The sequence below is a fragment of the Antechinus flavipes genome, chromosome 4 (genome assembly GCF_016432865.1).
Source record: "Antechinus flavipes isolate AdamAnt ecotype Samford, QLD, Australia chromosome 4, AdamAnt_v2, whole genome shotgun sequence".
Classification (NCBI taxonomy): Eukaryota; Metazoa; Chordata; class Mammalia; order Dasyuromorphia; family Dasyuridae; genus Antechinus; species Antechinus flavipes.
In genome coordinates, this window is record NC_067401.1 from 166564984 (window position 1) to 166579069 (window position 14086).

Here is a 14086-nt window from a genome sequence, read left to right on the forward strand (position 1 = left end):
AATTTCAGAGCTCAATGCTTGTTATCACCCATACTATCACTCAAACTGCAAAGCTTATCTATTTATTAGAAATGATGTTTATTGTATTCATTTTTATTTTTACTAAAATCATATCTGAAACAAATAGTTGTATAAAGACAATATGTAATTTAATCTTTAAAATTTCCTAGAGTTTCAGGGCAAAGAAGCCCTGGAATAAAAAAATGTTCTTTAAAGTTCAATAACTTTACTATCAAGGAAAAGTATCTACTGTATCTATCTACTTTAGAACAGAGAATACCACAATAAGGGTACTTCAAGATTTGAAAGTAGAAATTTTGTGATACTCTTGCTTCTTTATTCATTCAAGATATTAATCAAATTTCACCTATTTTTTTTATTTAATAAAACACAAAAAATAGGTTCTTTAAAGCAAAACCTTCAAGAAATAACTTAATATCTGTGAGAATAACTAGACAAAGAGTTGCAAGGTCAAGAGAAAACTACCATCACATTAAGTTCTTGTAAGTCCTTGAAAAAAGCAAAATTCAAGGAGTGATCCCACTCCACTGACAGTCTTTAGTTATCTATGTCAAAGGCACAGCATGTTAAGTTGCAAAGCCTGAAAGAATTTTGCTGCCAATGAAATAGCTGGTAAGACAAGGTTTATTTGACACAAATTCTGAGTAATTAATCTAATAACTCATACACTGCAGCAAGGTTTGGTAAGTGCTTTTCTTATAACAATTTTATTAGGTAGGTAGTATAGAAGTCATCTTTAAAAATGATAACGTTAGAGGAACAGGAGTTACTTCTAGGGTTTCTCAGGGAGAGAGAATGAAGCTCTGGTGAAATGCAATCTGTGACAAAGTAAATATCTACCTGCAAGTATAAGAAAGAGAAAGAGAGTGTGTGTGTGTCTAGATGTGCACTTAATCATATTTTCTTCTATTATCTCAATCAGATTATATCCTCAATCAGAGCTTCTCTTATATGATTTATTATCAGCTCTTTTACAGCCTTTTTTCTCTGTTTTCTTTAAGCATTCACGCCGATCTTTCCCATCTTTAAAAATATTCATGAAATCCTATCATCTTCTCAAGCCATTATCCTATATTTCTACTTTCTAGTCAATAGTCAGCAAATATTTATTAGTATCTACTCTGTGCCAAGCAATATGCTAAAAGTTGGGGATAAAAATACAAAATGAAAAAGATAGCCTCTGCTCTCAAAGAATTTATAATTAATTGAATGAGGGGAGCCAAACAAAGGAAGCTAGCGGGAAAAAGGGTATGTAACTAGGAGGCATAGTGGACAAGTCAGACAGGGAAGTCTCAAAGTTAGGGCAGTCAGGTGAGAAATAAGGGGACTTTGGAGCTAGAGCTCTCCTCTTAACTTCTTAAAAAACCCAATTTCTACGGCCTATCACTTTCATTAGTTCTTCATAATCTATCTTCCTACTGCATCATTTGATAGTTCTTTTTTGGGGGATGCTTTTTAAAAAAAAGTAGTAATTTATTTCCCTCCCAATTACATATTAAGACAATTTTTAATATTCATTTTTACAAGATTCTAGAGTTTCAAATTTTCTTTCACTGTCCCTCTACTCCCTTCTTCTCAAAATGGAAATTTGATATAGGTTATACACATGTTATCATGTAAAACCTATTTCCATATTGGTCACAGTTGTGAAAGAAGAAACAGATCAAAAGGGGGAAAAATATGAAAAAGAATAAAGTAAAAAAATATGCTTTGATCTGTATTCAAAGTTCATCAGTTATTTTTCTGAATGTGGGTAGCATTTTCCTTCATGAGTCCTTTAAACTTATCTTGGGTCATTGTGTTGCTGGGAAGAGCTGAGTCATTCATAGTTGATTATAATAGAAGGTTTTCCCTAGTTCTGCTCCTTTCACTTTGCATCAATTTATACAAATCTTTCCCGATTTTTCTGAAATCTGTTCATTATTTTTTATTGTACAATAATAATCCATTCATATAGCTTGTTCAGCCATTCTCCAATTGATGGCCATCTCCTCAATTTCCAATATTTAACCACTACAAAAAGGGTTATTATAAATATTTTTGCACATGTAGTTCCTTTCTCCTTTTTAAATGATCTCTTTAGGCTATAGATCTATTAAAATAGTATTGTTGGATCAAAGGAAATGTACTGTGACTGCCCTTTGGGCATGGTTCCAAATTGCTCTCAAGAATGGATTGGATCAGTTCACAACTCTACCAAGAGTGCATCAGTGTCCCAATTTTCCCACATATCCTCTAATATTTGTTATTTTCCTCTTCTGTCATATTAGCTTATCTGCTAAGTGTAATGTAATATGTCACACCTAAGTTGTTTTAATTTGCATTTCTCTAATCAATAGTGATTTAGTGTATTTTTTTCATTTGACTATAGCTTTAATTTCTTTACCTGAAAACTGCCTGATCATATCCTTTGATGTCAATTGAGGAATGATTTGTATTTTTATTGTTTACAATGGAATGGAATTTTGCTTTCTATCTCTTGCTGCTAGGCTTTTTTGATCATAGAAAGAAGTGGTTTATGTGGGTTTATCTTACATCCTGCAACTTTACTAAATTTGTTAATTATTTCAAGTCATTTTTTTACTTGATACTCTAGGGTTTTCTTAGTATAAACTTACCATCTGCAAAGAGTGATAAATTAGTTTTCTCATTGCCTATTCTAATTTCTTCTGATTTTTTTCCCTCTTATTGCTATAGCTAACATTTCAAGTAGTATACTGAATAATAGTGGTAATAATGGGCATCCTTGCTTCTTCCTGATCATATTGGGAAGGATTCTAGCTTATTCCCATTACAGATAATGCTTGCTAATGGTTTTAGATAGATATAGCTGGAATGCTCCCTTTATTCCTATGCTCTCTATTATTTTTAAATAGGAATGGGTGCTTTATTTTGTTAAAAGCTTTTCTGCATCTATCTATCCATTTGTTTTCATTATTGATGTGGTCAACTGTGTCAATAATTTTCCTATTTTTGAACCAACCCTGCATTTTTAGTATAAATTCCATTAGGTCACAGTGTATAAACTTTGGGATATATTGCTGTAATTGCTTTGCTAGCATTTTGCTCAAAGTTTTTGCATTGATATTCATTAGGCAAACTAGTTTATAATTTTCTTTCTCTATTTAGCTCTTCCTAGTTTAAGTATTTATAATTCTGTTCTTTTTTTATGTTGCTGACATAAGAATGAGAAATAAAACTTCCCTTAAGTACTGCTTAGGTTACATTCCATTAATTATGGTATGTTGTTTCACTGTTTGCATTCCTTGATGAAATTTATTTTATGTTTTGTTCTTTGACCTACTTATTCTTCCCCAATATTTGATTTATGTCTTGTTGGCCATTTGCAGTATTGTTCCTTGACCTGATAGTTCTGAAATTTCATTGTAAGTTCCTCGGGATTTTATTTTGGGATATCTTTCCTGCATTGATAGGTGGATTCTTTCAATACCTATTTTGTCTTCTAGTTCCAAGATATAAGGACAGTTTTCCTTGATAATTTCCTGAAAGATGTTGTTCAGGTCTTCTTTCTTGATTATGGATTTCAGGTAGTCCAGTGATTCTGACATTGTCTCTCCTGAACATATTTTCCAGGTCAATGGTTTTTCCTGTGAGGAATTTTACATTTTCTTTTATTTTTTTCATTCTTTTGAATTTGTTTGATTCTTGAGGTCTTAGAGAGTTATTAACTTTCATCTGCCTAATTTTAACTTTTAAGGAGTTTTTTTCCTTAATTAGTTTTTATATTTTCTTTTCTATTTGGACAGACATACAAAAAAAGTTATTTTCTTCAATGGATTTTTGTATCTTCTTTTTAATTTGGTGAATTCTATTTTTTAAGTAGTTTTCTTTTTCCAAATTGTTGACTTTTAAAAAATTTTTGTGTCACTCTCATTTCTTTCCCCAATTTCTTTTCTGCCTCTCTCATATGATTTTTAAGCTTCTTTTTGAACTCTTTCATGAGTTCTTTCTGGATGTAAGACCATTTCCTGTTTTTCTTTGGGGCTTTGCCCATTGGCGTTTTGATATCATAGCTCTCTTTTGGGTTTGTGTCTTGATCTTCCCTGTCACCATTATAATTTTCAGTGGCCAGATTCTTTTGTTGTTGTTGTTGTTGTTTTTTGCTCATCTTTTTTGGCTTTTTTTTTTTTTTTTTTTTTTTTTTTTTTTTTTAATTTTAGCCCTGTTCCTGGGGTGGAAGGGGCACTGCCTCAGGGTGTAGTCCCTGGCTATTTATTTAATGCTGCACTGATGTTGTCCTGAAGCCAAAAGAGACCTTTGTGTTTGGTGCTATGCTGAGGGGATGGAATGGAGGGGGTGGCTGGTACTGCAGTTCTCTTGAAACTAAGCTCCGGTCCTGGTGGTATCTGGTGTGTGCTGAGGCTGGGGGGATTGGGGGTTGGAGAACAAAAGGGATTTGCATTTTCCTGCCAATCTCCCAAATTTGTTGGGCTCAAAGATTGTTTTACCCCATTTATTTTGAGGCATGATTTTATGGTTGTTTGAAGGTGAATGTGGGAGATTTACTGCTTACTTCACCATTTTGGCTCCCTGAAGTGTGAAGTACTTTTCTTGATTGAGTTTTCTCAGTTCTCTATAGGCTCATTCTTACTTTTATGTAAATATATGTATTTAGCCTGCCTCTATAATTTTTAGTATTGCATATTGTCACCTTTTTTTTTTTTTTAAATAACTTTTTATTGATAGAACCCATGCCAGGGTAATTTTTTACAGCATTATCCCTTGCATTCACTTCTGTTCCAATTTTTCCCCTCCCCTAGATAGCAAGCAGTCCTTTACATGTTGAATAGGTTGCAGTATATCCTAGATACAATATATGTGTGCAGAACCGAATAGTTTTCTTATTGCACAGGGAGAATTGAACTCAGGAGGTATAAATAACCCGGGAAGAAAAGCAAAAATGCAAGCAGTTTGTATTCATTTCCCAGTGTTCTTTCTTTGGGTGTAGCTGCTTCTGTCCATCTTTGATCAATTAAAGCTCTCTTTATCGAAGAGATCCACTTCCATCAGAATACATCCTCAAAGAGTATCGTTGTTGAGGTATATAATGATCTCCTCGTTCTGCTCATTTCACTTAGCATCAGTTCATGTAAGTCTCGCCAGTCCTCTCTGTATTCATCCTGTTGGTCATTCCTTACAGAACAATAATATTCCATAATATTCATATACCACAATTTACTTAACCATTCTCCAATTGATGGGCATCCTTTCATTTTCCAGCTTCTAGCCACTACAAACAGGGCTGCCACAAACATTTTGGCACATACAGGAACCTTTCCTTTCTTTAATATCTCTTTGGGGTATAAGCCCAGTAGAAACACTGCTGGATCAAAGGGTATGCACAGTTTGATAACTTTTTGAGCATAGTTCCAAATTGCTCTGCAGAATGGCTGGATGTGTTCACAATTCCACCAACAATTATCAGTGTCCCTGTTTTCCCACATCCCCTCCAACATTCCACATTATCTTTCCCTGTAATTCTAGCCAATCTGACAGGTGTGTAGTGGTATCTCAGAGTTGTCTTAATTTGCATTTCTCTGATTAATAATGATTTGGAGCATATTTTCATATGTAATTTCTTTGTCTGAGAATTGTCTGTTCATATCCTTTGACCATTTATCAATTGGAGAATGGTTTGATTTCGTATAAATTAGAGTCAATTCTCTATACATTTTGGAAATGAGGCCTTTATCAGAACCTTTGATTATAAAAATGTTTTCCCAGTTTATTGTTTCCCTTCTAATCTTGTCTGTATTTGTTTTGTTTGTACAAAAACTTTTCAATTTGATATAATCAAAATTTTATATTTTGTGGTCAGTAGTGATCTCTAGTTCTTCTTTGGTCATAAATTCCTCCCTCTTCCACAGGTCTGCGAGGTAAACTATCCTATGCTCTTCCAACTTATTTATAATCTCATTCTTTATGTCTAGGTCATGAACCCATTTTGACCTTATCTTGGTGTACGGTGTTAAGTGTGGGTCAATGCCTAGTTTCTGCCATACTAATTTCCAATTTTCCCACCAATTTTTGTTAAATAATGCATTCTTATCCCAGAAACTGGTGTCTTTGTTGTCAAACACTATATTATTAAAGTTATTGGCTGTTTTGTCCTTTGAACTTAACCTATTCCATTGATCAACTAGTCTTATTTCTTAGCCAATACCAGATGGTTTTAGTAACTGCTGCTTTATAATTTTAGATCTGGTACAGCTAGGCCACCTTCATTTGATTTTTTTTTTTTTCATTAATTTCCTTGAAATTCTTGACCTTTTGTTTTTCCATATGAACTATGTTGTTATTTTTTCTAGTTCATCAAAGTAGTTTTTTGGGAGTCTGATTGGTATAGTGCTAAATAAATAGATTAATTTAGATAGTATTGTCATCTTTATTATATTTGCTCCCCCGATCCAAGAGCATTTAATATTTTTCCAGTTGGTTAGATCAGACTTAATTTGTGTGGAAAGTGTTTTGTAGTTTTGCTCATAAAGTTTCTGATTTTCCCTTGGCAGATAGATTCCTAAATATTTTATACAATCAGTAGTTACTTTAAATGGAATTTCTTTTTATAACTCTGTTGGGTTTTGTTAGTGATATATAAGAATGCTGATGACTTATGTGGGTTTATTTTGTATCCTGCAACTTTGCTGAAGGTGTGGATTGTTTCTAATACCTTTTTGGTAGAGTCTCTGGGGTTCTCTAAGTATACCATCATATCATCAGCAAAGAGTGATAATTTGGTTTCCTCATTGCCTATTCTTATTCCTTTAATCTCTTTCTCAACTCTTATTGCCAAAGCTAGCATTTCTAATACAATATTAAACAGTAACGGTGATAGTAGGCAACCTTGTTTTACTCCTGATCTTACTGGGAATGGTTGCAGTTTGTCCCTGTTACATATGATGCTTACTGCTGGTTTTAAATAGATGCTACTGATTATTTTAAGGAAAAGTCCATTTATTCCTATACTCTCAAGTGTTTTTAATAGGAATGTATGTTGGATTTTATCAAATGCTTTTTCTGCATCTATTGAGATGATCATATGGTTAGTTTGATTATTAGCATATTGCCACCCTTAATGTACCTTTCAAACCAGTTATCTTGAAGATATTCCAAACATGTTCAAACATTTGTTTTCTAAACCTCTCTTTTTCATGGAAGGCATTATTTTTCTTTAAGTTTCTCAGGTTTGATATCAAATTTTCCCTCTTCTTTAGCATACTTCTTTGTTCAGGGGCCAAACTTCGCCAGGTTTTCTATCTTTTTTTTTTTTTTTTAAATCTGATCTTCTCTCTTATCACATAAGAGCTCCTCTTATTTCATTTCAGCTCCTTTTCATCTGTTGTTTAAACTGTTACAATGTACCACTTATTCATCTTCTTGCCTTATATTTCCACACTCAAGCATGTCAATTATACTACTGCCAAAGTGAATTTCTGTTAGTGTAGAATAAAAATGTTATTTTATTATTCAAAAACTTCAATGGTTTCCTATTATTTCTAAAACAAAGTACAAAGCTTTTCAAAAACCTATTTTTTAATCCTCATTATACTTCTCTTCCTGTATTTTAGAACAGTGCCAAATTGATCTTTTCTCTATTCCTCAAATAGGATATTCATTTCCTGTCTTTCTGCCTTTACACCAGCTCTCCTCTCAACCTAGACTGCTTTCTCCTCTCTTTGCCTCACTTCACAGAATCCACCTCTTCCTTTAAGATTTAGCTCAAGAGATTCATCAAAACCATTTGATACTGGTTAAAAAATATGAGTCAATCAATAGAATAGATTAGGTTCACAAGACACAATAGTCAATGACTATAGTAATCTAGTGTTTGATAAACCCAAAGACTCCATCTTCTGGGATAAGAACTCACTATTTGATAAAAACTGCTGGGAAAATTAGAAACTAGGCATTGACGCACACCTAATACCATATACCAAGCTAAAGTCAAAATGGGTTCATGATCTGGAAAAAAAGAATGACATTATAAACAAATTTGGAAAAGCATAGGATAATTTACCTCTCATACTGTGGAGGAGGAAGGAATTTATGACCAAAGAAGAACTAGGGGTCATTATGAAATGCAAAATGGATAATTTTGATTATACTGCATTAAAAAGTATTTGTACAAACAAAGCCAATGCAGACAAGATTAGAAGAGAAGCAATAAACTGGGAAACATTTTTTGCATTCAAAACTTGTGATAAAGGCCTCATTTCTAAAATATATAGAGAATTGACTCAAATTTATAAGAATTCAAGTCATTATCCAATTGATAAATGGTCAAAGGATATGAATAGACAATTTTCAGATGAAGAAAATAAATCATTTCTAGTCATGAAAAGGTGTTCTAAGTCACTACTGATCAGAGAAATGCAAATTAAGGCAACTCAGATATCACTATACACCTCTCAGATTGGCTAAGATGACAGAAAAAGATAATGATGAATGCTGGAGGGGATGTGGGACAACTGGGACACTAACACATTGTTGGTAGAGTTGTGAACTGATCCAACCATTCTGGAGAACAATTTGGAACTATTCCCAAAGGGATATCATACCCTTTGAGCCAGCAGTGTTTCTACTGGGCCTGTATCACAAAGGGATCATAAAAAAGGGATTCTTCTATATATATTTCCACAATTATCATGCTGTATATGAAAGATCAGTTCCAAAAAGAAAATAATGAGAAAAAAATACAAACAAACAACAAAACAAGTGAAAATATATGTTGCAATCCACATTCCGTCTGCACAGTTCTCTCTCTCTAGGTGCAGATGGCTCTCTCCATCACAAGACCATTAGAATTGGCCTGAATCATCTCATTATTGGAAAAGAGCCACTTCTGTCAGAATTGATCATTGCATAATCCTCTTGTTGCTGTATACAATGTTCTCTTAGTTCTATTTACTTCACTTAGCATCAGTTCAATATAAGTCTCTCCAGGTCTTTCTGAAATCATCCTGCTTATTGTTTCTTTATAGAACAATAATATTCTAAAACATTCATATATCATAACTTCTTCAGCCATTTCCCAACGGATGGGCATCCACTCAGTTTCTAATTCCTTGCCACTATAAAAGGGCTGCTGCAAACATTTTTGCATATGTGGCTTCTTTTCCCTTTTGGTGATCTCTTTTGGATACAGGCCCAGTAGAAACACTGCTGGATCAAAGGGCATGCACAGTTTGATTGGTTGGATCAGTTCAAAATCATCCTTAAATATCTTGTCTTTATTCTTTCTATGCTTATGCCATACATTCTTACATATATACTTGTTTCCATTAGAATGAAAGCTCCTTGACAGTAGAGATTTATTTGTATTTTTAATGTTCACTACAGAGCTTAGCATATAGTAGATGCTTGAAAAATGCTTTTGAATATTGATTAATTGAAGCAATGACCCATTTGTATTTTAACACTAATATGTCCTATAAGAAAAACAACTCTTCCAAACAAAAAGGCCTGAAAATTTTGAATAGTTTTTATCCTACTTCATTCAACTGCACTACTGTCAAACTGTTGTGCTTCCATTATCAGAAAAAAAAGTAAAGCTTTCTCTTCAAACACCAATGTCATGCAATGAAATGATTTAAAAGTTCACTGGTATTTAGCAACAAGTGGCTTCTGTTCTTGTATATTTACAGGTCACTTATACATTTATATACCTTGGGATGAATTAAAAGTTGGGATGAATTTACTAGAGTCTTTTTCTGGGACTCCCATATTAAAGATCAAAAGTTGGTCAACATCATAGATATATTATGATTTTTTTAAGATTTAATTTTAAGGTTTTGCAGAGTTTTAGTATATGTAATACGTTTTTAATTACATGTTTATTATCTTTGTAATCTAGTAGCTTGAAATGTATATTTGGAATCTGTACTATATAATTTTTTCAATAAAGATGATTGATAAAATTAGTATTATTTTTCTATTAACTTAAAAAATAAATTTAATAAGATAAATACATATTCAATTTAGGGAAAAATAACAAATGACAACTTAAGATATACTCAGCCTCAAAAAGTCAAGAGTACTTGAGTTCAGTTTCTACTTTTGATAATACTAACTGTGTGACTATGTGACTATGTTCAGTAACCAAATTAACTTTGTAAATTGCAATCGGTAAAGAGAGGTTCCTTAAAAGGAATGGTGTAGTCAAATAATAACACATCAGGCCAAAAACAAACAAACAAAAAAACTTTTCTCCAACTTAAGTGAGGCAGTATCTATTCTATGAGAAGGGACAACTATAGATGTGCCTATTAGCATAAAACTTTAAATTAAAGGTCTACACTTAATTTAAACTCTTTGGCTTAAAAAACCAAAAACAAATGACACAGATGTAGCAAAATTCTTTCTTTCATTTTTTATTTTTGGTTCCATGACTCGTCCAAGGTTATATAGCTATTAAGGATCAAGTGTCTGAAGCCAGATTTGAACTCAGGTCCTCTTCATTCCAGGACTGGCATTCTAGCACCTATTTGCCCCCAAATGTGTAAAATTCTAATTTAATGGAGAGGGTTTAATTCATTAATCATGTTTCATGGACGCAGAAAATAGCTGGCTTATAGCAGGTAGACTGCTACTATTTTCTAGACCAAATCAGGAATGGCAACTGTTCAAAACATAAAGGAGAAGAGTCTGTACACACACACACACACACACACACACACACACACACATCATCATCATCATCATGAACTGATTCACACACACACACACACACACACACACACACACACACACACACACTCACACACTCTCTCTCTCTCTCTCTCTCTCTCTCTCTCTCTCTCTCTCTCTCTCTCAGTCTAGTTCCATGTCCCAACAAAGAAGACTAACTTAGACTATTATTCTGGTAACTGGGATACTAAAAATATCCTTTTAACATGATTATGGAGAATTAAATATGTGCCCCTGAAGGGAGTAAGCAAACTGGAAGCATACTATCACAGTCTATTTTCCTTTCATAAAGATTGGGAAAACGACTAAATATTTATTTGGTGAAGTTATCATGTTTCTTCCCCTATTCCCCTAATGCATTTCCTCCCTAAAGGCTGTCACAAACTTCCATGTTTCCAGTAACAAATTAATATTTAGCATTTAATTTATAATTCAAGACTTCCTAATGTAAAAGTGTGCCATCATAATAGAGATAAAACAAAACAGCATAATGGAGGAAGGTGAATATATTTTGTTTCTAAGAAGAGTAACACAAAGTTAGCCTTGGATTCCTAAGAGAATAGGCTCCGACCTAGTGATTTGACTCAATTGCTTTGGTTTTTTTAATCTTCTTTGTAGCAAAGACATCAGTTTCCTAGTACTGAAGCAAAGGACAATTTCTTTGTACTTTTAATCAGTTTGATTCAAGGCAGATATTTAGTTAAGGGAAATAAAATTGTGCTCAACTTCTCTGCTATATTGCAATATTTATTTCTGTGGGTCAAGATGAAAACCAAAATTAAAAGAAAAATGACAAAACTGCAAGGAAAGGAGGGAATGGACTATATCTAAAATCATTCCCTCTTACTTTTAGGATCAAATATAAAATCATCTATTTGGGGTTCAAAGCCTTCATAATCTGGTCCCCACATCACTTTAAGTACTTCCCATTCCTTCAAGTCTTTTTATACCTTTTTTGTGGACTCAATGATCTGATGACACTGGTCTTCTGGCTCTTCTTCCCACAAGACACTCTTCCCAAACTTGGAAATTTAATTGACTGTTGCCCATGCCATTTTTACCTCCTGGATTCCTTTAGGTTGCAGCTAAAAATTTCATCCTATTTTATAGGAAATTTTTCCTAATCTCTTACTCTCTCCTTGTCCCCAGATTCCTTTCCAGTGGTGTGAGGTTTACAGAAGTGGAATAGTGTATACATTTTCAGACTTTTTCCATGTATTGATTAGTTTTGCTGATTGTTTTTCTTTTCTTCCTCTTCCTCTTTCTTTTTTTTTTTAAATTTAAGGGTCTGAGGGAGTCACTTTTCCTTTGAAGCAGAGAAGAAAGGTCTAGGGGTACATGGCAATCTTATTGAACAATTAAACAATTCCAAACAACTTTAGACACCATTCCTCATGAATCCCTGCTCTTAGAAAAAAGTAACACAAGTTTGAATATATATTACTTAATCCCAATAAATGAGTTATTATTTTATAAAGAATATAAAATGTAAGGGATAATGCACAGGCTAAGGTCACAGAATATTATAATTAGAAAAGACCTTAGAGAGGCTTAGAATATAAAACTCCTTTTACAATTGAAAAAGTTAATGGAATAGAAAGATAAGGAAGTCTAAAAATGAAAAATGAGTTGGCAAAGGTGACATGGCTAGTTAGTGTTGACTAGGCCTAAAAATAGTGATTTCCCTAGTTAGAGTCTTGGGTTCTTTTTTCACTACTAAATTGCTCTTCAAAAATGCAAGCTAAGTGCTTTGGGGAAAATTCCCAAGGTTATTTTCATTAGAATCTGAAATGTTAAAACAAAATTTAAATTATTTATTGATTTAAGCTGAAATCTTAGAATAAGATATACTTTCTTTCAATTTAAGTTGACACTTAAAACTAAGCAGTTTTCATAAAACTATTGCATCTCACAAAGGAGGGGGTTGGAAGGGAAATATTTTTCTATTTTCTATTTTTTATTGCTCGTCTGAAACACAATAATGTGTTTACATGTTATTCCTAGTCAGGAAAGAGTCTACTATAATTATAAACTGCTAGGAGATGCAGCCTATCCAAATGTTTCTAAATGAAACAAATATGTCTGTGCAATGAAGAAAAGGAATTTAGAGGAATTTTAGAATTAAAAGATCTCTTTCTTAAATGAGGCACAAAGACAGAAAGTGAATGGTTTTTGTTACTGCTAATGGAACTACCAAATCTCAAATCCCTACTGTGTTGCTGAAAGGCTGTGGTACAATTCACTTACCTTTCTAACCATAGGGCTTCCATCATTGATAAGCTGAGCTAACATCATAGCCACATTGTGATCAATTGTGGTGGAGTGATCAGTCCTCTCTGTAGAGTTACCCACAAAAGTGCCAAGGGCAAAAACTGCAGCACAACGAACCTGAAAAGCAGAGGGAAATCATTGAGACTACTTTCTGCTGTTCCCTAATTTCTGGATTTGGATCTCTTTCGAAATTTTCTTTCAAATTTAATTCAACTCAACTCAATATGTAGTCAATGAATACTATTTTATGTTCTGATCTATCCCCCCCCCCCAAAAAAAAAACCTCATATAAATAGTATGATCTTTGTGCTCAAGCACTATAAAATCTTGTTATATACTCAGAAAAATTAAATAAATGATTGCAGTATAATATTAAATGGAAAAATGTACAGTACCTATAAGCACTAAGGAAGTTTGGACAAGGAATGAATAGACTGTGTGGGGCAGGACTTTATGGGAAAACTGTAACTTGACTTTGAAAGATCAATAGAAATCTCAATAGGTATAAAAATGAAAACAGAATACTTCCGTGTGTGTGTGTGTGTGTGTGTGTGTGTGTGTGTGTGTGTGTCTAACAACACACATATAAATGGGGAATTCAGAATGATCTTAATGTTCCCCTTTCTTTAAGAAACTTCATTAACTCCCTATTATCTTTTAGAAAAAATACCAACTCCTCAGCTTAGCATCTGAAGCCTTCACAATTTGGCTCTAGCTTACCTTTTCAGGTTTCTTTCATGTCATACCTCCTCCCCACCTCTACTGTGTCTAAATTCCAGCCAAACTGGCTAAGCTGTTGTTTCCTGAGCTCAGTCTTTCATCTTCTATTTCCATTTTTTTTTTTTTTTGGACACTAGCTGGGCAATTCAGAATTGGCTACTATCCTATGTGCCCATGTAGTTTTAACTAGTAATCACTTCTGCTTCGATAATAGAAAACAGTCAAAAAATGTCTTCCTGTTTCCCCAATTGTAAATTCAAAGATTGTGTGTGCATGAAGACCCAAATAGCCCCAGAGCACCTGGGATGGATCAGAAGAGGATAAGCTCCTTTTCTTCTCATGTGATAGATATTCTGAAGTAGAGAAA

At 33.4% G+C, this 14086-nt stretch overlaps 1 protein-coding gene across 3 annotated transcripts in view; it reads right to left on the reverse strand.

Moving 5' to 3' along the window:
• RPTOR (regulatory associated protein of MTOR complex 1) overlaps window positions 1-14086 on the reverse strand; it is a 551396-nt gene that overhangs the window by 143136 nt on the left and 394174 nt on the right. For all 3 annotated transcript variants that reach the window (XM_051995401.1, XM_051995400.1, XM_051995399.1), the window contains exon 17: window positions 12976-13116. In XM_051995401.1, coding sequence (XP_051851361.1) covers window positions 12976-13116 — 141 coding nt within the window. The remainder of the gene's footprint in view (window positions 1-12975; window positions 13117-14086) is intronic.